Genomic DNA, 24093 nt, shown 5'->3' on the forward strand with positions numbered 1-24093 from the left:
GGAAGGTAGATTTTAAATGTGTATTTAAATTTTTAAATTGTATGAGCAATTGCGAAATTCAGTTCAGAAAGAAACATTAAACAAATAATTAAGTAATCACTCAAAGATATTTGAATTAGATCCCATTAAAATCAAGAGAACAAGTTTCTTATCGTAAGTGCTACCAATTTCATAGAATCAAATGTAATCATCATGTTCTGGCTCCAGCCCATAGTATTTCCTGTGACTTTTTTTTTCCGTTTTTCTTCCAGGCTAATATTTGGTACTCTTTATCCTGCCTATTACTCTTACAAAGCTGTAAAATCAAAGGATATTAAAGAATATGTAAGTAGCATTTTTGGGAGGATCCTGCATGCCTTTTAACAGTTGTTGCTCTGCTCTTTAGAAGGAAGAACAAACTTACCATCTTCAGGTGTGATTTTTTTTTTCTGTGTACTTACAGGGTGCCAAATCATTACTATATCCCCCCCCCCATTTTAATTGGTAATTTCAATTTTTGGCTAATGTGCAGATGATTTAACCTTATCTTCCATTTTAGCTACAAAGCCAGGAGAAATAAGATTGGTCTTTGGATATTTCCTGTTTCTAAAATAAACATCCTGGCTAATTAAAATTATGTATTCTTTACTGATTAATTTAAGGACACAATGCTGGGCCATTGAAGCACACATAGCAGATACAACTATACCTTGAGCACAGTGTGGGGCCCTATTTTATATGAAATTGTACAAATCTCCATCCATATCTGTAGAGATTACTATTTTGTAATAATATCCCAGATTTGTTTACTACAATGCTTTTGAAATCTGTAGATCAGGTTAGGGTTAATAAAAAACAGTTGCCTTTTAATATTACTAATATTAATTATGAGCATGTACTTTCTACTTATACTTAACCACATAACAAAGTGTGTGTTTCTGTGTGTGAACATTATTGTGAAGTTTTTGCAAATGTAGTGAAAAATATTTTTGCAATATTCAGAATTGTTTGGATATCCTTATTCAGTCTTAGTCATTTAAAAATGATTCTAGTTTTCATTATGAAACCAGAGAAACAGCCTAAAGTAACTTGGGATTTACCAAACCTCGTAACACCCTTAGTTTTTTATGAAATAAGAAGATTGCTTGTAATAAAAAAAGTATTTTTAAATAGTGAGAACTGCTTATGTTCGATATATTAAATGGTTTGTATGTGGGAAAAAGAATTGAAATTAAGAAACCTAAAGAATGAAAAAATATTTGCTAATTTAATAAAATATATTATTATGTAAATTTAAAGCTATCGTTTGAAAGTAGATTCAGAACTACTTTGATAACTGCTTTTATGCCATATCAGAATTACTTCTGCTACCTGATCCTTAAATAAGCCATGATACAAGCCATTTTTATCTTCCACACAAGAAAAATTAACTAAATCAAAAATAATGGTGTTTGGAAGACACTATCAGAGACATAAGTGGCAATTAGATGGTGAATCAATTGAACAGATTAACACCTTTGTATAGCTGGGCATAACTTTTTCCAAAACTGGATCTTGGGTTTGCCATCATCAACGAAGTACATTTAGAGCAAAAGCCCACCTGAATCTATTACTTAAACTAAAGAACCATAGTTACCCAGGTTCCTTAGCCCCATTAATTAAGGTATATAAAGCTAAAGTTACCACTTTGCTCTTGTATGGAGCAGAAGTTTGGGGTCTTTTCTCATCCACAGTCTTAGAACACAGTCCCAGCATTTTAGATGTATTCTGGGTGTAGATCCAAGAACATCTGCTGCAGCAGTTAGAGCTGAATTGGGAATTTATACAATTCATGCTCTATCCAAAATTAGAGCTTATAACTACTGGTGCAAAGTCAATGAAATGGAGATTGATAGACTCCCCAAGTTATGTCTACTAGAGCAAATAAAATTACAACCACAAATCTCCTGGATCACCAAACTAACAAATTTTGTAAGAAGCTGTAGTCTTCCTGTCTCTTGCGTAACAGGAGAACAATTCAAAAAAAGGGCTGCCCAAAGAATTAAGGATATAGAAGCACAAAATGATATAGCGATCCTTAGTAAGGTGGGTAACTTGAAATGGCTGAGTAAATACAAGTGTACTTTTCAAGTAGACAGCTATTTGAAGTTACAACTGCCAAAACACCTTAGGGAGGTATTTATGCGATCGAGATTCAAACAGCATGACACAATGGTCAGATATGGAAGATTCCATTCTATACCTTACAATGAGCGTCTCTGCATTTGTGGAGCGGCAGAGGTAGAAGACCTGGCTCACATACTATTTGATTGTTGCCTGTACAAGAGGGTGAGAGACAGGTACCTCGGTCTATATACCAAACAAATGACTCATTGGGATCCCCATATCAAAATAACTTACCTTATGTGCAGCCAGAACTTGAAAATAACATTTAACACAGCACAGTATTTAAACAAAATGGTTCGGTTGAGATCTGCATATGTGGGACTGATTGGGGTAGATTGCAAGGGTGACTCCAAGATATAATTTTATCATATTTTATCTATATTTTAAATTACTGTACTCTATTTTAATTTCATTTTAGACTGTATTTTACTCCAATTTCATCTTAAGTCATATTTTACTCTAGTTCCATTTTAAACTGTATTTTATCAAATTTTATTTTAAATTGCTTTTATCAGACTTTGGTAATGATTTGTTACTGGAACTTTGCACTTTGATATGGCCCAAGGGCTAATCAATAAAGATTTATTATTCAATAAATAAATAAATTTGGTTCTGCTTTTACTATTGAGTACAATCAGTGGTGGGATTCAAATATGTGAATAACCGGTTCTGTGTGGATGCCGCTTCCAGAAGTCTATTCTAGGCCTGGGCAACAAAAAAGTAGCTACCGGTTCTGCCGAAATGGTGTGAACTGGCTGAATCCCACCACTGAGTACAAATCTGTTATTTGAAGTAGTACTATGTCACCTTGTCTATTAGTAAGCCTGGTCTTAGTGCTAGGAAGGAAGAAAACAGCACCTGTATAAGTTTGGAAGTATGAGATAAACTTTTAATTATGCTTTTCTTTTCAGGTGAAATGGATGATGTACTGGATCATATTTGCACTCTTCACAACAGCAGAGACATTCACAGACATTTTTCTTTGCTGGTTGGTATCCTTTGAAATGTATTCTTCTTCAGAAGAAAACTAGAACAGAGCAAGCAGACCACACACAAGCACACACTGTAGAAAGTATTAGGTACCCAGTGATATTAGGTGGGTGGAATACTTGTCCTGGAAGCCTGGCACTTCTTTTCAGGAATGCCAAGTGTTAATATCAATGTTATTGATTGTTGTTCTCTAAAATTCCGCTTCAAAGGGGAAAATTGTAAACATACCAATCATTAGCATCTTTGAGAAACTTGTGGTTTATATAGAACAGAAATGTCAAACTCAAGGCCCGGGGGCCAGATGTGGCCCGTGAAGTGGTTCATGTGGCCCGCAAAGCCATCCTGGAAACAGTGAGGGAATTGCTCCCATTGCCTTGGCCCTGGCCCAGGCCAGCCGGAGGACAATGTACAATTCTGTGGTGGCCATCTATGCTGAAACACATTCAGTCTTAGCTCCACAAGGCCATCTAGAAACAACGAGGAACCAGCCCGTCTTGTTGGCCCTGCCCCCTGGGTGCATGCTGGGGAGGTATCACCCTTTGTGAGGAATGAAGAAATGGGCCATGCCTTAGCACTTGCCCCGGTCCTACCCCCTTCTGCCAGAGACTCTCAGATCTGTCCCACTCCTGCCAGGCCCCCACAGGCACCTTTGATGGGAAAGATGTAGAGCTGGCTATGTCTACCCAGTAGGCCACACCCACTTCATCCATGCTCACCCAGTAGGCCACACCCACTCTGCCCCCCCCACACACACACACCCCGAGGGCAACCGCAATGATGATGCAGCCCTCAATGAAGTTGAATTTGACACCCCTGATATAGAACTACCACTACAGTTTGTGAATCAAAGTTCATTTACTGAGAAAAAGATTGCAATTCTTCAGAGGATGTACATTATGAAGATGCAGTTCTGGCATGTGTATGGGGAAGATATCAATAAAATATTTTGGGATTGGACAACAATGATATTTGTCTTATAATAGGCAAGCAAAAGAAGAAGAAACATGTTCTCAAGAATGAAAGCATATACAATAATAAAAAGCATATAAGATAATAAAAAATCCTTCCACATTTTAAAAGGGCAGGTAGGTGAGAGAGGTTGAGAAGGACCTGAAGGAAGAAGCAGGTAGATGTGCCTCATTGTTCAAATTAAGTATGTCTGAGTTTGCAAAATTGTTGAATCCTGAATTTTTGTGCAGATAAACACAACATAGATGTATGTCTTTGAATGCAGATATACTAAAACATAACTAGAGTATAGAGAATGTTTCTAAATTTTCAGGAATTTAGAAATGGCTGCTTGTTTCTTATATTAAAATTGGTCCTGGGAAAGTCCTAAATAGAAGAAAATACAGAAAGAATATTGTTAAGTCCTCGCAGCAATGGCGAATGATGAAGACACATTTCTCCAGAACAACTCTTTATTGTGCTTTAGACAAAATTCCAACAATGAGCAAAGGCACGCAGGCCTCCTTTTATACACCCAGATCCCCGGACACAATGGCAACAGAAAACAGGCACTTTTCCCACCTTGCGCATGTGCGCAAGCCAGCGCCACTCAGTCTGGTCCCGGACAGCTTCTGCAAAGCCCGGGACCCTTGCAACGTCCCGAGCCTGCATTTGCAGGCTCAGGACACAACACCCCTCCCCCCTAACTTGAATCAATCCTGACCCTTTTAACATTCTTCTTTGGGAAGAGTGTCATACTTCCTCACAGTCAAGCTTGAACAGAATGCCTGAGCTCGCCTCCACCCACAAGTGTCTTCCCCTTGTTTTGGTGGATTGCTATACCCAAATTATAAATAAAGCGAAATAATATTATCAGTCAATGACCTTAAAGGCATTACCTCTGGAACTGGACAGCAACTTCACAAAATCTGAATGATATTTGGGCGGGCACTTGGCCCTTTGCGACCTCCTCGGACCGAGAGAGTTTGCTTGGTCTCTTCCATTTCGCACCAGGCTGGGTGAGTCAAGATGTTGCTGCCCACTTGCTTCAGGAGACCCTGGTGTTGTTGCCTGACCTACCTGCTCGCCTGCCAGGCTCAGTAGGTCAGGACTTTGCTGCCCCATGTACTTGGTTGACCCACCCCTCTGCTGGCTGGCTGGGCCCTCTGAGCTCAAACCAGCATCCCTTGGAGGGGTGGTATTCCCCAGATCCACAATGGACCGTTCTTGGGAGTACTGTCCCTCGAACCCAAGATCAGCAGATGAAGAGGCCAGGGTGGCTACAGGGCCCCAGTATCCAGTGGACCCCAAGGTCATGCCTGAGGTACCAGAATCAGGAGTAGCCTCTCTGTTTGCCCCCAGCCTCGCACGCACCTGATCTATGTGCTGCCAAAGGACGCGGTCGTCTTCCAAGGATACTTCATAGGACAAAGGTCCAGAGACCTTGCAGACCACAGCTGGTACTCAGAGATGACCAGGCCCATAGTTCCTAATCCAAACCAGATCACCCACGTGAAGGCACCTTGGTGCTCGTGGATGTGACACCTGTGAAGCCACCCGATCAGGATGCACTCTGTCCAGCTTAGTAATGAGCTGGCAACCCCAACAGAGTTCAGCAGGGCTCTTCCCGGTGGATGTGCAAGGTGTGGTGTGATGTGCAAGAAGAAAGTCTGCTAACCTGTGATGCCAGTCACCATAAGTCAGTTTCTTGAGGGCATCCTTGGTGATGCGCACCATATGCTCAGCCATTCCGTTGGTGGATGGGTGGAAGGGAGCTGAAGTTGCATGGTGGATCAGGTTGGCCTGAAGAAAAACCTGGAACTCATAAGAAGTGAATTGAGGACCGTTATCTGAAACCAGAATATCTGGAAGGCCATGAGCTGTAAAAATACTTCTCAGCACTTGGATAGTCTTGGCAGTAGTAGTGGAGGTCACAGGAACAACCTTTAGCCACTTGGAATGGCTATCAACAACAACCAGGGAGAATTGCCCCTGAAAAGGCCCAGCGTAATCTATATGCACCTTAGACCATGGGGTTTGAGTTTCCTCCCACCTATGAACTGGGGCCTGAGGCATTTCAGGCTGGGACAGTTGGCACACATGGCACCCATGCACCTGGACCTCAATGGCTTTATCAAAAACAGGCCACCACAAATGGCTGCGCGCAAGCGCTTTCATCCTGACTATCCCAGGGTGTCCCTCATGTAAAGAGATTAAGATTCTAGACCTCAATGAGGCAGGGATTACTACCCTGCTTCCCCATAACAGGCAACCCTTGAAAGTGGACAACTCATGCCTCTTATGCCAGAAACTTTGGAACTCAGTATCAGGGCACGTGTCAGGCCAACCTGACAACACCCACGTCAACACATGTGTAAGTGTATGATCAGTGGCAGTTTCTGCAGCCACATCCCTAGCATTGAGGGGAGACTCAGGTAGCTCTTGAATGGATAGAATGTTAACGGCTGGAGCAGGATCAGGCTCCAGTGCTGGTAGGGATAATCTACTCAGGGCATCTGCATGACCCATTTCCTTTCCAGGTTTATGAATCAATGAGTAGTCATATGCTGACAGAAAAATGGACCAACGCAGCATACGAGGAGACAGGATATATGGAGTTTGTTTGGTAGTGGTAAACAACCCCAACAGTGGCTTATGGTCAGTGTAGACTGTGAAGTGGTGGCCGTATATGAAATCATGAAACTTGTTAATGCCAGCCACAATGGCCAGCGCTTCCCTATCAATCTGAGAGTAAATATGCTCTGCAGAAGACAGGGTTCTGGAATAATAAGCCACAGGGACCTGTGTCCCATCAGCCATCAGATGGCTAAGAACTGCCCCCACTCCATATGGAGAAGCATCGCAGGCAATGCAAACAGATAGTTGCTCATTGAAGTGAGCTAGTATAGCATTAGAAGTAAGCAAGGCTTTAACCTCATTGAAACTTTTTTCATGGACCTTAGTCCACTGCCAACAGGCTTGTTTGTCTAAGAGCCTATGCAAGGGCTCAGCTATTGCAGCTTTATGTGGCAGAAATGCATGGTAAAAGTTCAAAAGCCCCCAAAAGGCTTGTAGTTCGCCCTTAGACTTAGGGCTTGGGGCCTGCTGAATGGCCTTCAATTTAGCTTCAGAAGGGTGAATGCCTTGAGCATCTATCCTGAATCCCTAAAAGTCAGTAGAATTGACTCCTATCTTACACTTGTCCTTTTTTAATTTAAGGCCTGCTTTTCTAAAATGAAGCAAAACAGCCCTTAATCTCTCTGCCAAGTTTTGGGATGATTCCCCTGCAATGAGGACATCATCAAAATATGGGCAGACTCCAAGAATACCTCTCAGTGTGTTCTCCATGACACTTTGGAATATACCAGGGGCTACATTCATCCCAAATTGCAATCTCTTTACTTTAAAAGCCCCTCTATGGGTTACAATTGACTGAGCCTCAGCAGCTGCCTCATCAACAGGCAACTGTTGATAGGCCTGTGCCAGGTCAAGTTTCACAAAAATGTGCCCCCTCCCTTTAGGGAAGCCAGAATGTGACTTACTACAGGTACTGAATAAGCGTGTTGCTGCAGTGCCTTGTTTAGTGTGCACTTGTAGTCTGCACATATATGTATCTCCCCATTAGCCTTAAGAGGCGTTACTATGGGGGTTTCCCAAGGACTAGAATCTACAGGTTCTAAGATGACCTGCTGGAGCAATTTGTCCAGTTCAGCATCAATCTTGCCTTTGAGGGCAAAAAGTACCCTCCTAGGCTTAACCCTAATGGGTGTTATGGAAGGATCTAATCGTAGCGAAACTGGAGGCCCCTTATAAGATCCAAGCTCAGAACTAAACACATCTGCAAATTCCTTGCAGACTTCTGCAAGACTTAACGTTTGCAAATGATGCAGCCCTGTAACCTGGATTCCCAGAGCCTCAAACCAATCGAGTCCAATAAGACTTGTACGTTCACCCCCAACAACCATCACATCTAAGGAACCCTCAAAACCCTTGTTCTGTACCTTAAGGGTGGCCTCCCCCTTAACACACACCTTAGAATTCTGAAAGTCTGTGAGTATCACATTGGATGGCCTGAGTTTAACTCGAAGGCCACTGCTGCTACAAATCTTCCTGAATGTGTTGAGGGAAATTATGGAGAGAGCGGACCCAGTGTCCAATTCCATGGATAAAGGAACCCCACACAACCTTACTTTAAGGGACAGCTTCTTCTTTAGGGGTTTATGTGTGCCTGTCCTTAGAACACTTCTGCGTGTTGCACAGAAACCCACCCTATTTTGGCTGGGGACTCTGGTACCTTTCAGATGCAATTCTTCTCTAGGTTGTACCTTCTGACGACCCAAACAGACAGATGCGATGTGGCCTTGCCTGCCGCATGCCCTGCAAATGGCGGAATGGAATCAGCAGTCTGCTCGCTTGTGGCGTCCTCTGCACCTGAAGCATTGAAGGGCTGTTGAAGCCTTTTCTGTGCGTTCCTTCTGTCTCCTTCCGGCTGCCTGGTAAAGCTTGTCCACCTCATCTTCAGAAACTTCTTCCGACTCTTCTTGCACGTTCTCCTGGTGGATTGCGACGGTCTCCGGAGAGCTTCTGGTGGGCCGCATATTCTTTACTGCCCTTCCTGCTGCTTCCTCTGCTGTAACCTCTCGCAGAGCATCTTCGAAAGAGACATCTTCCTTAGCGAAGATCTTTTGCTGTAAGTCTCTGTTCCTTAAACCGCATACAAAACAATCACGCAGCCTTTCTTCCAAATTTTTAAACTCACGTGGTCTGGCTGCTTGTCTCAAGACCGCAATAAAGTCCTTATCAGATTCACCTGCACTTCTGATCCCTTTGTTCAAATGTCTGCCTCCAGGCAATGACAGACAACTTGGGCTAGAAATGCTTTTTCAGAAGCTTCTTTAAATCAGTGTACGTTACACCTTCCAGAGAGGCAGGGGCCACTAGATTTTCTGCAATCTCAAAAGCTTCCTGTCCACAGGCACACAACAAGGTGACAGCTTTCAAACCATCTTCTCGAATTTGGTTGACTCTGAAATAGTTATCTACCCTCGCAACGTATGATTCCCATCTTTCCGGGTGTGAGACGTCGAACTCTGATAAACGGCCGATCTTCGCCATTGTAGCTTGCACTTCACCACTCGCTTCTTCCAGGGAAAGGGTCTTTCAGCCAAACTCACCCTTTAGCGATGCTGTACTGGCAGGATGGATGCTGACTTTTCTCTCGTCAGGACTTCTTTGGGTGAGTTTTTACAGCTTCCTTCTGATTATCTTGTGAAGGATCCCATCTTTGTCGCCAGTGTTAAGTCCTCGCAGTGATGGCGAATGATGAAGACACATTTCTCCAGAACAACTCTTTATTGTGCTTTAGACAAAACTCCAACAATGAGCAAAGGCACGCAGGCCTCGTTTTATATGCCCAGATCCCCGGACACAATGGCAACAGAAAACAGGCACTTTTCCCGCCTTCCCATGCGAGCAAGCCAGCGCCACTCAGTCTGGTCCCGGGCAGCTTCTGCAAAGCCTGGGACCCTTGCAACGTCCCGAGCCTGCATTTGCAGGCTCAGGACACAACAAATATGAAGATGAGAATGGGGTTGTAGGAAGCAAAATAAGGACAGGAATCTTAGAGTAAAAAGCAGAAGAAATGATTAGACATGAATATCTTGCATGTCATTTTTAATATGCATATTTAAGCCAGGGCTTTTCAACCTTTTCACCCATTGTACCACTTTTAGGATATGGCAATATCTGAGTACCACCAGTTGCCTAGCAAGGTGTCAAAAACTTGATGACCCTCCCCCCCAAAGAAAGGAAAAAAGTGATGAAGTGCAAGTAGTCCTCGACTTACAACAGTTCGCTTAGTGACTGTTCAAAGTTACAATGGCACTGAAAAAAGTGCCCCCCAAGCCACAACTAAGCAAGACACCTGCCTGCTGCTTTATTCCCCCCGTCTACTGGGTGGTTGTAGCAGGTTTTGGTCACTTCACATGACCCTGGGACACTGTGACTGCCATAAATATGAATCAGTTGCCAAGCATTTGAATGTAAATCACAAGACTCTGGAGATGCTGCAACATTCCAGCTGATCGGCGCTTCTTCTGTGCTCACCAGAAGCACCAGGATCAGCACAAACTCCGGCTGGAGCCTGGCACTGATCCTGGCGCTTCCACTGAGCCCTGACAGCCCTGCAGCTCCAGCCATCTCTCACTAAGGCTTGTGCGGTGCTGCCACCGGTTCAGCTCATTCCTCTCCCCCGCTACCACTTTTCTAGATGGTCGCGTACCACCTGCCAGATGCCAATGTACCACCGGTGGTACCCATACCACTGGGTGGAAAGCTCTGATTTAAGCCACTCAGAATTACCCTGTGGTAAGATGGGTGGACAATAAATTTTATAGACAAACAAACAAACAAACTTTATGAGATCTACAACAGTACATTTACTGGTGGAATTGTGAGAAAGGTGAAACTGAAACTATAATTTCTTGCTCTTTTGTTATCAGTACTCAGGTGACATTTGAGGGCCAAGGATTCAGCTCATTGTAATCTTGCACAATTGCCTTTGCTTAACTGAACATCAGGATATATGAGAGACTTCGTTTGCTTTTGCTCTCCTAGAACTTTTTTCCTGTAAGAAATGTGGAACTGAATATTGCTATCTTTCAGTCTGAAAAAGGAGCATTGTAGGAATTTCTAAAAGTCATATTAGAAAAACTATAGCCCTAGAATGCAATATAAACTCTCAAGAATCACAAGAAGCATTGATAAATCTTCCAGACTTTCCTATTCATATTACCTGAGATTTATGTACGGGTGTGGCTTAGCATAAATGCACACATTCAAACATTTATAAATTTACTTTATTGGTAAATTTTAAAAATTCCCAGGGAACTTGATTTGAAAAGAACAACAAAATATATTCTTTTCCTTGTCTGTAGGTTCCCATTTTATTATGAACTCAAAATAGCCTTTGTAGCTTGGTTATTGTCTCCATATACAAAGGGCTCCAGTCTTCTATATAGGAAATTTGTACACCCAACTTTATCTTCAAAAGAAAAGGTCAGTGATATTATTTCTCATAAATTTAGCTAAGCTTATGAATATTTTTAGGCTGTGACACCATTAACCAGTAGTCAGCCTCATCAAACTGAATGATAACTATTGAAGTAGTTGTTGGATAGCACTACTGATTGTATAATATTACTTATACTTTTTGCATTCCTTTCAGAAAGGTTTTATTTCAGTAGGTGTTACTTTTTTCTTGATTGACTTGTTTTTACAAATCAGTACCCAAAAAAAGCAGTTTCCCACTGGGATGACTGTCAGCGTAATCAATGATCTCAGCTATTGAAAAAAAAATTACAAATGTTTCAGAGGCAATTGGAACAGTCAGTTAGAAATCTTGAAGAACAGCTCATATGAGAAATAGATTTTTAATGCAAATTTGTCCAACCTGGTATTTTTCAGTTATATTACATTGAGCTACAGCTTCTTTAATTCCTATCCAGATGGGAATTATGGGAGTTACAATCCAATACACTATGACACTTCCAAAATGGACTACCAAGAGCTTATGTACTCCTTTATTATCCTTCATTCCTTTTAATTCAGCAATAATAATCTTCCCCCATTTGTCACCAGCAAACAGAGGTTGCAAAAGTTGGCATCTTAATACTAAATAAATTGCTGGTTTTGTTTTGGCTTAGTGTATTGTGTGAATTCAGCTAATTAAATTTAGTTATCAGACAATGGTTAAACAAATGGTGGCTTGCCATGATCTATATACCCATCCTTTTGGAAAGTAATTTATCTACAGCACTTTTATATCATGCTTGCCTCTGAGGTATAATTTGTGGATTATTCTTCTTCAGACTGAGTGTTAAGGAAACTTCTGAATATCTGTATTGGAGTCAGGTGTTCCCTAAGGATCTAAAATAGCTCTGCTTTTTTTTACTCATCACTCTAATTAGGACCTACACTGCAAGTTTATATCCCTATTTTTCTATTAAAAAGAACATATGAATAGGGAGAGCTGAGTAATTATTCATTTTATTTCTCTAATTAAATTGATATATTATATTAAGCAGTAAAGCATGGTCACCAAGCTACAGTTGTTAAGTTCATATAACATGTTAAGCCCAAACCTAACAAATTATGACTTAGACATCATCCTGAAAGTGGAATGGAAGAAACTTCAGTTACCCAAGTTTGAATATTTCTTTTATGATAAAGCTATGACAACTCCTCTCATATAATTGTTTTATCAATGAGAAAGATGGATGATTTGGTCACCACGATATAAAAAAGATGTTGAGACTCTAGAAAGAGTACAGAGAAGAGCAACAAAGATGATTAGGGGACTGGAGGCTAAAGCATATAAGAATGGCTGCTGGAATTGGGTATGTCTAGTTTAATGAAGAGAAGGACGAGGGGGGACATGATAGCAGTGTTCCAATATCTCAGGGGCTGCCACAAAGAAGATGGAGTGAAGCTGTTTTCCAAAGTGCCTGAAGGCAGGACAAGAAGCAACGGATGGAAACTAATCAAGGAGAGAAGCAACCTAGAACTAAGGAGAAACTTCCTGACAGTTAGAACAATTAACCAGTGGAACAACCTGCCTCCAGAAGCGGTGAATGCTCCAACACTGGAAGTTTTTAAAAAGAGACTGGACAGCCATTTGTCTGAAATGGTATAGAGTTTCCTGCCTGAGCAGGGGGTTGGACTCGATGACCTCCAAGGTCCCTTCCAACTTTTACTTTTACTATTACTATTATTATTATTATTACTACTACTACTACTACTACTACATAAACCATACCCTGTTTAAATTGTTTTGATCTATCATTGTGATCTCTTTGAGAAGGGGACCAAAAAGTATGCAGAGCAGGCATGGAAATATCTTCTCTTTGATAAGTAAGAGAAAGAAAAATTTATTTGAACTCTTTTGAGTTTGATTGTGGATTTTTTTTTCTTTTTGACAGGAAATAGATGATTGCTTAGTCCAAGCAAAAGATCGCAGCTATGATGCCCTGGTGCATTTTGGGAAACGGGGGCTAAATGTTGCAGCCACAGCTGCTGTAATGGCAGCTTCCAAGGTAACTAGTAGAACAATTCAGGATATGAGAGTTACTTTAATATTACCATTTTCTTTGGCTGTGAGAACATTCAGACACTGGCTCACGAGCAATGCTTAGTATCAGAAGCTCTAAAGCCATTTGCCATCAATAGCGGAAGACCACAAATGTCTCAATACATGCAGACACAAGGCCCTAAGAATTACATTCTTTCCAAGGTGATTAACAGCAAAATTTAATATTATACCGGTACTTAGAAAAACTTAAAGCTAATCCCACAAAGAATGACTAATAACAATATGTACCTACAAGTGTAGTGGCTTGAGATATAAATCTTAAGAGTTTTCAAAACTATTTCATTTCTTTTTCAGGGATTCCTATTTCAAAAAAGTATAATTTTCATTTAACCTATTTCTTTTTTGCTGAATTAAAGTAAAAAACTCTAAATTGATTTATATAAAATGTCTCCCAAATAATATTAAAAAACCTGAACAGAATATTTTGTGCTGAAAATGAGGTTATTTAAAGAGGTGGGAATAATTGTATGTACATTTACAATTTCTGTATGATAATGGAGAATGAACTGATATAGATAGTCTTAAAAGAACAATTGAGCCCACAATTTGGGTCATAAGACATTGCAGTTGTTAAACTAGGTGCCAATGTGACTATCTCATTCAATAACTTCAACTCCAGCTTCCCCTGTTGCAGTTGCCAGCTAGACCATCAGTATGTGGAAACCTGTCACAGGCAGGAGGTCTTGGCCAGCTATGCCTTTCAGTGTGTGGGAGTCTATTATGGGTTGGGAGCCCTGGGTCAGCAATCCCACCAGCAAATGGGGTATCCTCCCACCCCACCTTTCTCAAAACTCTTGGGGCTTTTCCCCACCACACCACTTTCTTGGAAGGCTTGGGGCTTCGCGTCATCCAGTTGTGCAGACCCACTTCTCTTCCCTTTTCAGGTAGCTGCTGACAAGAATCTCCAGCCAATGAGATGTACATCTACTGCAGAAAGCTAGCCAGCCCCAGCCCTTGCAATATTATGAGCCTCTTTCTATCTCTGGAAACATTGTGTTGGCTAGCTTTCTGCAGTTGGCATACCTTGCATTGGCTGGGTGTACTTGTCAGCAGTTGCACAGAAAGGGAAGGTAAGTGGAACCAGATAGCTGGGCAGAGAAAAGATTTAGGCCTTGGGAACTGGTGGGACAGGGGGCAGGCTGTGCTGGTGGGCCTAGCAGGTAAAAGCTTTCCAGCTCATGGGGGGAAATTGCAGCACTCCTGTGGTCATAAGGGCAGGTAGGCTGCCAAGCGCTGCAAATTTTGTCACATGATCACAGGAGGATTGCAACAGTTAGAACTTCAGGAGGGGTTTTTATGTCCCTTTGTTCAGTGCTGTTGTAATTTTGAACAGTTCTGGTTTGTTGCACAGTCAGCCAGATTATTGTTAAATTTAGTTACCACCTATCTCTCCATGGAGCTACTGTAAACGGCTTACAACAATAAAAAGGGAGAAATGATAAGAGTGTAAACAAAACTGAAGTAAAATAGAACAATAAAATAAACAATGGAAAAGAAACAATCAGACTATATCAATATGATAACCAAAAAAGTGGATGGATAGAAATCAGAGAGAAGAGAGTGAGAGGTAGAGTCAGCCATCAATCCAGCATCCATCTCTAACATAGAACTCCCCCATTTGGTCTCCAGTCCAGTCAGCAGAGCCAGGTCTTCAGGCTCTTGCAGAAGGATAGGAGGGTGGGAGCAGATTGCCCTGGAGGGCAAGATGTTCCAAAGGGTGGGCGCTACAATAGAGAAGGCTCTTCTTTTGTATTCCGATAGTCAAGAGTTCTTTGACCAACAGGATCCACAGTAGGCCCTTTCTGCCAGCACGAGTAGGATAGGCTTGTGCTTGTGGGACAAGATGGATCATCAGGTAGCCTGGATCTATGACATTAAGGGTTTTAAAGGTCATAACCAACACCTTGAAATGCACTAAGAAACAGACCAGTAGCCAGTGAAGTTCACAGAGCAGAGATATAATATGGGCCATCCTCTTTTGGCAGAAGACATGAATCCAGGAGAACCCCCAATCTGTGAAGTGAGTGTGAATAGGGTTGTACAACTCCTTCTGAACTAAGGATGACAAAATCTCGGATCCTGAGGCTCCAAACACCCAAAGCTACTTAGTCAGTTACTGAATGAATGGTCATAAATCAAGGATTATCTATAAAACAGTGTTATTTTTCATTTCAATTGATTTATTACATTGATTTAATAACATGTAACAATTAAATGTCAGATGATCCTGATCATTAAACATTGGACAAAAGAGGTATGTTTGCTATATTATACTTTCAAACAGAGGTTTAATTGCCTAATAAGTTAATTATATAAATAGTTATAAGAAAAGTATTAATTCGGATTAGAGGATAAAGATTGGTAAGAAATATAAAACTCAATTACCAGTTAGGATGTTGTTTTTCTTTTCTTATTATTATGAAGATAAGACTATTTCACATCTAAACTGTGTATTATTTAGTATTTGAATGCCCTTTAGAAGAAGTGGTGGAATCTGCCATACATTGTATTAGTTTTTCTTCTTTATAGAGAAATTAGCTGTTAATTATTCTACAAAAATCTTATAGTGGAAGTGAGTACTCAACATGTACACATAGCACTCGGTAATGACAATAGCAAGATCTTGTACAGGTGGTAGAGTATATGGTATATTAAGCTTTTCAGCAACAAGGTTCACCTGCGACTTCATACTTGTAGAACAATTTTAATGTTTGTTTTGTATGTTGCCACAGTGGGATTTTTTTTTACCTGCTAGATCACCCAGCTCCTTCATTTTCTATTGCATTTGGATCTGAAAGACGGGCAGGTAACCTTGTGAAAGTTTCTATTAACTTCTAAACTAATCTACATATTATCAAGCAAGACTAGCATGCTTGCCAATATTTTTTTTTTTTTACTAAAACAAGCACTTTCAAGAGTAAATTGTGGGACATTGATGTCATTCTGCTTTCTTTGATCCACTCAGCTTTAAACTGTGACTTTATCAGTAGTAACAAAAATTGCAGGGGTACCATTTAACATAGGAGTAGTTTACACAGATGTTACTACAGTATTACATCTATGCAGGGCTTTTTTTCTTATAGAATGCCAAGAACGGAGTTCTGACACCTTTTTGGGATGGAACCTTGTAGGGTGGACAAGGCAGGTTTTATGACATGTGTGAGTTCCGGCACCTTTTTTTTTTTTTTTTTTTAGAAAAAAAGCACTGCATCTATGTCAGTTTCATTTAGTTATGACAGGATTATTTAGCTATACAGTGGCTGCATGATTTCATTTCTTAGATATTAACCCACAAGGCTTGTGAAGAGTTTCAACTAGGATGCTTTGAAGCACATGCAGGTGCAAATATAGCATCTCTGCAATTCCTTAAAGCAGCTAAATATATTTTTCTCCAGCATCGTGTTCCTCTCTGCAGCTGCTATGCACTCCCCAAAAAATGTACATCTGGTTTATGAAGTTGTAGAAAGTTGTTACATATGTGCCGCCATTCTCTCTAAAACATCCTTTTGCTTTGTGCTCTGCAGCCCACTTAACTTAGTGACCAATTTCTATTGGGAAAAAAATCACCTGAAACAATATTTTAGTCACATCTCTAAAAACTCTTCTATGTAAAAACTATGATCAAAAATTTACAAACTTAAGATACATCTTTTATTCCTGACCTGGTTTTCAGATTGCACTAAGCTATAATTTAATCATGGTTTTCTGAAGAAATAACAGGCTTGAACAAGACATTAAACCAATGTGGGTGACCTTTTCGTAGTCAGAGCCATAGTTTTTGAGAATTTCAAGCAGTGACATGATATGGTGATAAGGCAGCAAACCCACTTGGGGGAGCTTTTTAGTGTTTTGGGGAAATGCTCAATGCAAAATATGGGCACTTGTTTCTATATTATTTGTAAAAAGGGGAAAAACCATATCACCAAAAATTATTTACTATTCAGCTCTAAATATTGGTGATACAATCTTGAAGAACTTCAGGGTCTACAAAAATGAGGTTTGGGGGACCATATCTATGCTGTGAATTTTCACCAACCTATAAACCATGTAATATAAAATACAGTTGTTGAATTCAAATAACACTAAGATTGAACATTAAAGTTTAATCTGTGAATTCAGTTGTTAAGCTTTTAGATTTTGTGCTTTACATATTGTTGATATTTTTATGTATAAGCACCCTTCATATTACTGTTTTAAACAAAAATCTAGTTACGAAGATAATTTTCCACTTTCTAAAATGTGTTCACTTTAAAGAAGGTTTAAAAATCTTTTGATATAGCCATCTTTGTCTAAAAAGGAAGCATTAGTGAAAAATTTATAAAAAATGAAGACAAGGTAGACTAAAATACATCTAAAATATATCAAGAAATTTATACAGACTGATAATATAAATATTCTGAAATACTTCAAGCATTTAATGAAATATTTGTGGAAAAAGACTGTTAATTTTATGTAATATATACTTTTGGTTACATACCCCAAAAAATACATTTCCTTGAAAGTTATCTATGATATAATACTAACTAACCATTTGGTGTATAGTTTAAGTGAAAGTATTTTTCATTTAAATAATATTTTTCCTAAGTACTATTTAACAACTTAAACGACAATCCTATGCATATTTACTAAAAAGAAAATCCCAGTGCATTCAACCATGATAATACCCAGAAATGCATAGGCTCCTAAGGATTTCATCTAATATCTAGCACCATTATTTTGCTTATTAAAAATCAGTGATGACAGTTTTTACTAATTCAGTTCATACTGTTTTTGTCCATTTGCATGTATTTTGTTTCATAGTTAATTGATACAGCTTTTATAGTGAATAAGAAACACAGAATGCAAAAGATACTTACATCTTTGTTTCAAGATGTAAAAATAAACAAGAGCAAATGATAACTTTAAGATGAAATATTTAGCAGGCTATGGTTATCCCTCTGTTGGTAACCTATGGATTGAGTGGCTGGAGTGCATTATAATCAGCAGCTGCCATGATGGGAGACAGTTCAAAAGTTTCAGCCACTGATAATCCTCAATTTAGGATTGGTTAATAATTAATGAGAAACCTATATGAGGGTCAAGAAGCAACAGTGAGAACTGGACATGGAACCACTGATTGGTTCAAAATTGGAAAAGGAGTCCGGCAAGGCTGTATACTGTCGCCCTGCCTATTTAACTATTTAAATAGGCAGGGCTAGATGAATCAAAAGTTGGAATTAAGATTGCCGGGAGAAATATCAACAACCTAAGATATGCAGATGATACCACTCTAATGGCAGAAAGTGAAGAGGAACTAAAGAGCCTCTTGATGTGGGTGAAGAAGGAGAGTGCAAAAGTTGGCTTGAAACTCAACATTAAGAAAACCAAAATCATGGCATCCGGCCCTCTCAATTCCTGGCAAATAGATGGGGAAGAAATGGAGGTAGTGACAGATTTTATTTTTCTGGGCTCCAAGATCACCTCAGATGGGGACTGCAGCCAAGAAATTAAAAGACGCTTGCTCCTGGGGAGGAAAGCTATGGCAAATCTAGACAGCATTCTAAAAAGCAGAGACATCACCCTGCCAACAAAAGTGCGTATAGTCCAGGCCATGGTTTTCCCAGTTGCAATGTATGGCTGTGAAAGTTGGACCATAAGAAAGGCTGAGCGCCAAAGAATTGAGGCCTTTGAACTATGGTGCTGGAGAAGACTCCTGCGAGTCCCTTGGACTGCAAGGCATTCAAACTGGTCAGTCCTAGAAGAGATCAACCCCGACTGCTCTTTAGAAGGCCAGATCCTGAAGTTGAAACTCAAATACTTTGGCCACCTAATGAGAAGGAAGGACTCACTGGAGAAGGGTCTAATGCTGGGAAAGATTGAGGGCAATAGAAGAATGGGACGACAGAGAATGAGATGGCTGGATGGAGTCACTGAAGCAGTACGTGTGAACTTAAATGGACTCCAGAAGATGGTAGAGGACAGGAAGACCTGGAGGAACGTTGTCCATGGGGTTGCGATGGGTCGGACACGACTTTGCAATTAACAACAACAACAATAATTAATGATACGACAGAGTCAAAAAAAAAGGCGCTTTGGGCCCATCCTCAAAGTTAAAACTGCTATACCACCACCACATACATAGTCATGTGCTTGCATTTCAGGTGCATGGCAACTGCCTCGCATTTATGACCAGTTGCGGCATCCCAGAATCACAGAATTGTTTTGTGAATTCTTTGACAATTTCTGGCAAGAAATGCCTATTGGATTAGCTGGACTTGGACCTATAACTACATGATTTGCTTAACAATTGTTATAAAAACAGCTATAAAATTGAACCTAATCACACGGTGTTTTGACTTATGATTGCAATGACCTATGACCAAAATTCAGAACTCAATTGTGGTCATAAATCAAGGACTACCTGTCGTGCAAAATAAAGTCATTTGTAAGACTTTTCACCAGCTAGTTGCTCACAGCTTACCTCACAAATTCTTAGTCAACATTATTGGTCCGTTTCTGTTCATTGTTGAATAATTACAAATATTATCTTTGGCCACACCCATGGAGCTGCCCTTCCTATTTTGGATTAGGCAAAAAATCATGCTGCCCTAAAATTTGCTCCCTCTGCTACATGCCTTACTCTGTGTCATGTAAAATAGGTATAAATGATTATTTGTATAGTTTAAGGGCATCATTCTATGGGATGTGATTATGGTTCACTTCACTGATTCTCTACTCCCATCCAGTATCATTCACCGTATTAGAAGTCTATGTCATGTTATGCATACTGTCTTGATTTCCCTGGGATCAGTCAAATAAATAAGAAAATAAAATTCTCCTTTAATTAGTAACACAGTGTTACTCCATAAACTATATTTTTATCTTTTTTCTTGTCCTTACCATCAGCTATTGAATTTTTAAAAAACTTCATGAAACAAAGGATCCACTGATTGATTATTCAACATAACAGTCATTTAATTAGAGCTTTTCTATGTTTGATTGACACCAAGAGGTCATTTGGATTTGTGCACCTACTAGATAAGGGTTGAAAAGCTAATTTTGAAAAAGAGAAATAATGAGTGGATTGGTATGGAAGCTATCATAAAAACACTGCATAAGGAAAAGAAATGAGGAGCCATGGATGTTGGGAGCAGCAATCATTGGAGGGGAATTTTCTGCCTGGCAGGCTACAGAAAAATGTGACCACCTGGAAGCAGCATCTGTAAAACTATCTGAGATGGTGTTTCAATGCATCAGGAAGGCTGGAATCCCTACCCAATTGGCTTGAATCGCTTAGCTTACCTCAGGTACTAGATAAGCAATGAAACGTGTCATTTGGAGAAGCTAAGGCTTATCTTTCAACTAATAAAAAATGTACGCAGTTGTTCTTGGAACCAACCAATTACTACCTGAAGTTGGTCCAAATATAGCCAATGTACAGCTTTTTTTGCCAGATTTAGTGAAGAAACAGGTATGGAGATGTGAACTGAGAACTGCCAAGGTGAGTGTTAGCAGCTGAAAGCAGCTCTTAGTTGTAGTGTTGTCTTACAAGCTTTAGACTTTGAAAAGCTGCTCACATTAATCACAGATCTTCAGAGAGGGGCACTGAAACACTGTTAACACAAGTGGGTAAAGACCAAACTCTTCATCCAATGGTGTTCCTAAGAAATTGTTGATGAGAGAATTCCATTCCTCTCCCTCAGAGAAAGTGGGCTATGTTGTGGTATACATCTATGAGAAATTACATTGTTCTCTGTAGGAATGTCAATTTGAACACAAAACTGACTGAATGGCTCTGAGAAGTCCACCACAATAGATTTATGTCCTGAAGTCTAATCCTGCAGAAATATGGCTTTAAGACAGAATGACAGATGTATTGTTCAGATAATTATTTCAGGGGATCAATAATTATAGAGCAATGCAAAAAGAAGTGAATCTAAAAAATAAAGGATATTGTCAACAGAACTATTTTAGACTACAGCAGCACAGAAATTACTACTGATGAATAAATATTTCACAAAGACATATCCATATAATTGCATGTTCTATATTCAGATAGTCCTTGATTTACAACTGGTTGCTTAGCAACCATTTGAAGTTATGATGGACTCCCCCCAAAGATACTTATGATCTGATTCTGAAGTTCCAATGCCCTTCAATCACATGACCACTTGTCAAATGCTCAACAACTGGCTGCATTTATGGCTGTTTGCAGCGTCTTCTAGTTTTTAGCAAAAATGCCCCATAGTGATCAATGGTTTGCTTTATAACCACAGTGGTCACTTTATGACAGTGACAGTACCTTAATGATCACTGCAAAAAATGGTCATAAAATCAAATTGGTCATATAGGTGATCCCCTTTTAACCATAATGACTTATAACTGTAATGGGAAGGTTCCATTAGAGCCATAAGTCAAAGGATTACCTGTATATTGTGTTAAGGATCAGTTCTTAGCATGGGCATCCTGGCAGACAGAGCAGTGTTTAGCTAACTGCATAATCTTTTAAAAGGGATACATGTGAATGAGTCAGTCAGCTCCAGTACTACCTTCACTGACACCAAACACATTTGTTTCAGTCCACATTAATTCAACTCAGACAATGAATCTACACTTGTAAAAGGAACAATGGCATGCCTTGGCCTATCTGCAAAATCAGATTACTTAAACTCCTCCCTTTCTGCTAGAGAAAAATGGTTTGTTGTTTTGAAAACTAAAAAGAGATTGGAAACAGAGGCTAAGAAGAAAAGCAGCTATGTTGCAAACACGCTCCTCAGGGACTGACGCCCAGGGATAACTGAGTCAGAGAGAAACCTATTACAGAAAAAAAATCCTTGAGAAAGTAAAATTTTAAAAATCAGTTAGCTAGAAGTATGTTGACCTTATTTTTAAATCAAATGTATTGTCTTTGATTATTATTGTCTTTACTGAAGCTCAGTGTGTGTTTTATAAATTGACACCTGTTTACACCCATTACTTCTTTCTTAGTAGCAAATCAATAGCATGTTGTGATCTGCTCAGTCATTATCTTGTATATTTTTATTTTTTTATTAAATAAGTTCTTTGTAAAGTAAAAACTACAAATTTAAATAAAAAAGAAAGTAATAGAAAAGAGTTAAGTAAATAAGAAATAAAATGAAAGAAAACAGGGAAAAGAAAAAATATTTAAGAGTGGTTTCTGATCTTTATAGCAGTTTTATATTTTTTATATTTTATCCTCTCTCTAAGGTTACATTATGGCTCCCTTCTTTCTACCCTGGATTATCATTAAACCCATAAATCCCAAGTTCATTTTTTTCCATTTTCAGCAAAAAAAAAATCTGTAAATTTTCTTATATATTTGTTTTATTACAGGTTGTTTTCAAATTCTGCCAATATCTTGAATAGCGCTGTATTTTTAACTCCTTTGCTAAAAAGAACTGTTTTGCATGTTTCCTTTTCTTCCCTTTTAAGTAAAATTTAATTCAAGAATTCTTGTGAGACTATCTAGAAACAGATTTCCCTAGACCAAGCAATACTTCAGTAGGGGAGCACACTATTTGCACAACAGTCCCCAGCATCTCCAGTGGAGTTAGAAACTTTCCTGTCTGAAATCCGAAGCAGTCAACAATCGGTGTGATATAGAAGGTTCTGAACAAAATGAACCCATGATCTAATGAGCTTTTTTCAATTTCTTCCTCAACTAGTTTATGGGTCATAACATATCAGAAGGGAGTAAGGATGCGGCCTGCTTATAAAGTCCTCAAGTATGCTAGCAAGGAAAGATGAATCGCAGAAATGCCTTTATTGCTCAAAAAATAAAGTCCTGCTGGTTACAGAATAGGGGAGTTGAAACTTTGGGAGAGAATGCTTTTTCTTTGTCAAAAAAAACCCCAACAACATCTGACAAGTAATCTTCTGGGAGTAATCTTTCATATTTATACATTTCTCAGAAAATAGAAATAATTGCATGTGAGTATGAGGATGAATAAAATGTGCACACATACTAATATGCATAAAAACATGACAATGAAGAAAATAAACTAATTGAAAGAGAGATGAAGTATGTCCAATTTGTCACTCAAAGTAATGGATTTTCAATATGCTTTTTTTAAAAAAAAAAGTTGCATGAATACCTATTATTCTTAAGATAAAGAAAACGACAGTCAAAATTTTATTATGTATCTCTATTGATTTTCACAGGGTCAAGGAGCGCTGTCAGAGAGGCTCCGGAGTTTTAGCATGCAAGACCTTACCACAATTAGAGGAGAGAGCAGCAGCACTGCAATTCCACTTTCTCCTGCCCCATCAGTTTTTGCACGGGCAAGTAGCAAGCAGAGTCAGCTGAAAACTTCCAAAATTGCATCAGACAGTATTGGATGTTCAGGTTAGTAGGAGTTGCCTGCAGACTTAAGTGGTAACATTTCCTCCTATCACCAGTTATTAAAAATGGACACAAGATGACATAATGACATTGAATTTTGTACTTCCCCGAAGCCCACATAGTTCCAATTTCAAATATACTAAAGGACATTTTTAGAATGATTTTGTAACCTTCAGTTGGGCAAAATTGTGAGTCACAAGGCAGCAATTTTTGAACCAAGGTACCTCAAACAGATCAATTTACACAATACTGGGACCCATTGCTCTTGCAGAATGAAATTTGAGAAACTTATGGCTGCTTTAGTGCCACTGCTATGCTGCTGCTGTTTCAGCACCACCATGCTTCTGGGTGATATGATCAGTAGCGAAGCTGGCAAGATACACAAACTTAATCATGATTGCCCATTGCAGGGAGCACGAGCAAGAGGGAAGTTAGTAGGGAAGATTGCAAGTTTCTCAGTTAAGTCTTCCCCATTCATGCTACCTCCCTAGACCTTATGCACTTGCATCGTGCCAATGAA

At 39.5% G+C, this 24093-nt stretch overlaps 1 protein-coding gene across 6 annotated transcripts in view; it reads left to right on the top strand.

Annotated features, from left to right (window-relative positions):
* Positions 1 to 24093, top strand: part of REEP1 (receptor accessory protein 1) — an 87987-nt gene that overhangs the window by 40471 nt on the left and 23423 nt on the right. For 5 of the 6 annotated variants that reach the window (XR_005555191.1, XM_039331484.1, XM_039331481.1 and 2 more), the window contains exons 2-7: positions 252 to 324; positions 3057 to 3133; positions 11019 to 11139; positions 13062 to 13175; positions 15987 to 16037; positions 23393 to 23576. Coding sequence is in view for 5 of the 6 variants with exons in the window: in XM_039331484.1 (XP_039187418.1) it covers positions 252 to 324; positions 3057 to 3133; positions 11019 to 11139; positions 13062 to 13175; positions 15987 to 16037; positions 23393 to 23576 (620 nt within the window). In the remaining variant the exon portion in view is untranslated. The remainder of the gene's footprint in view (positions 1 to 251; positions 325 to 3056; positions 3134 to 11018; positions 11140 to 13061; positions 13176 to 15986; positions 16038 to 23392; positions 23577 to 24093) is intronic. The other variant, XM_039331482.1, reaches the window with a different exon arrangement.

The sequence above is a fragment of the Crotalus tigris genome, unplaced genomic scaffold (genome assembly GCF_016545835.1).
Source record: "Crotalus tigris isolate CLP2741 ecotype Arizona unplaced genomic scaffold, ASM1654583v1 scf7180000024437.13266115, whole genome shotgun sequence".
In the NCBI taxonomy this organism is placed as follows: domain Eukaryota; kingdom Metazoa; phylum Chordata; class Lepidosauria; order Squamata; family Viperidae; genus Crotalus; species Crotalus tigris.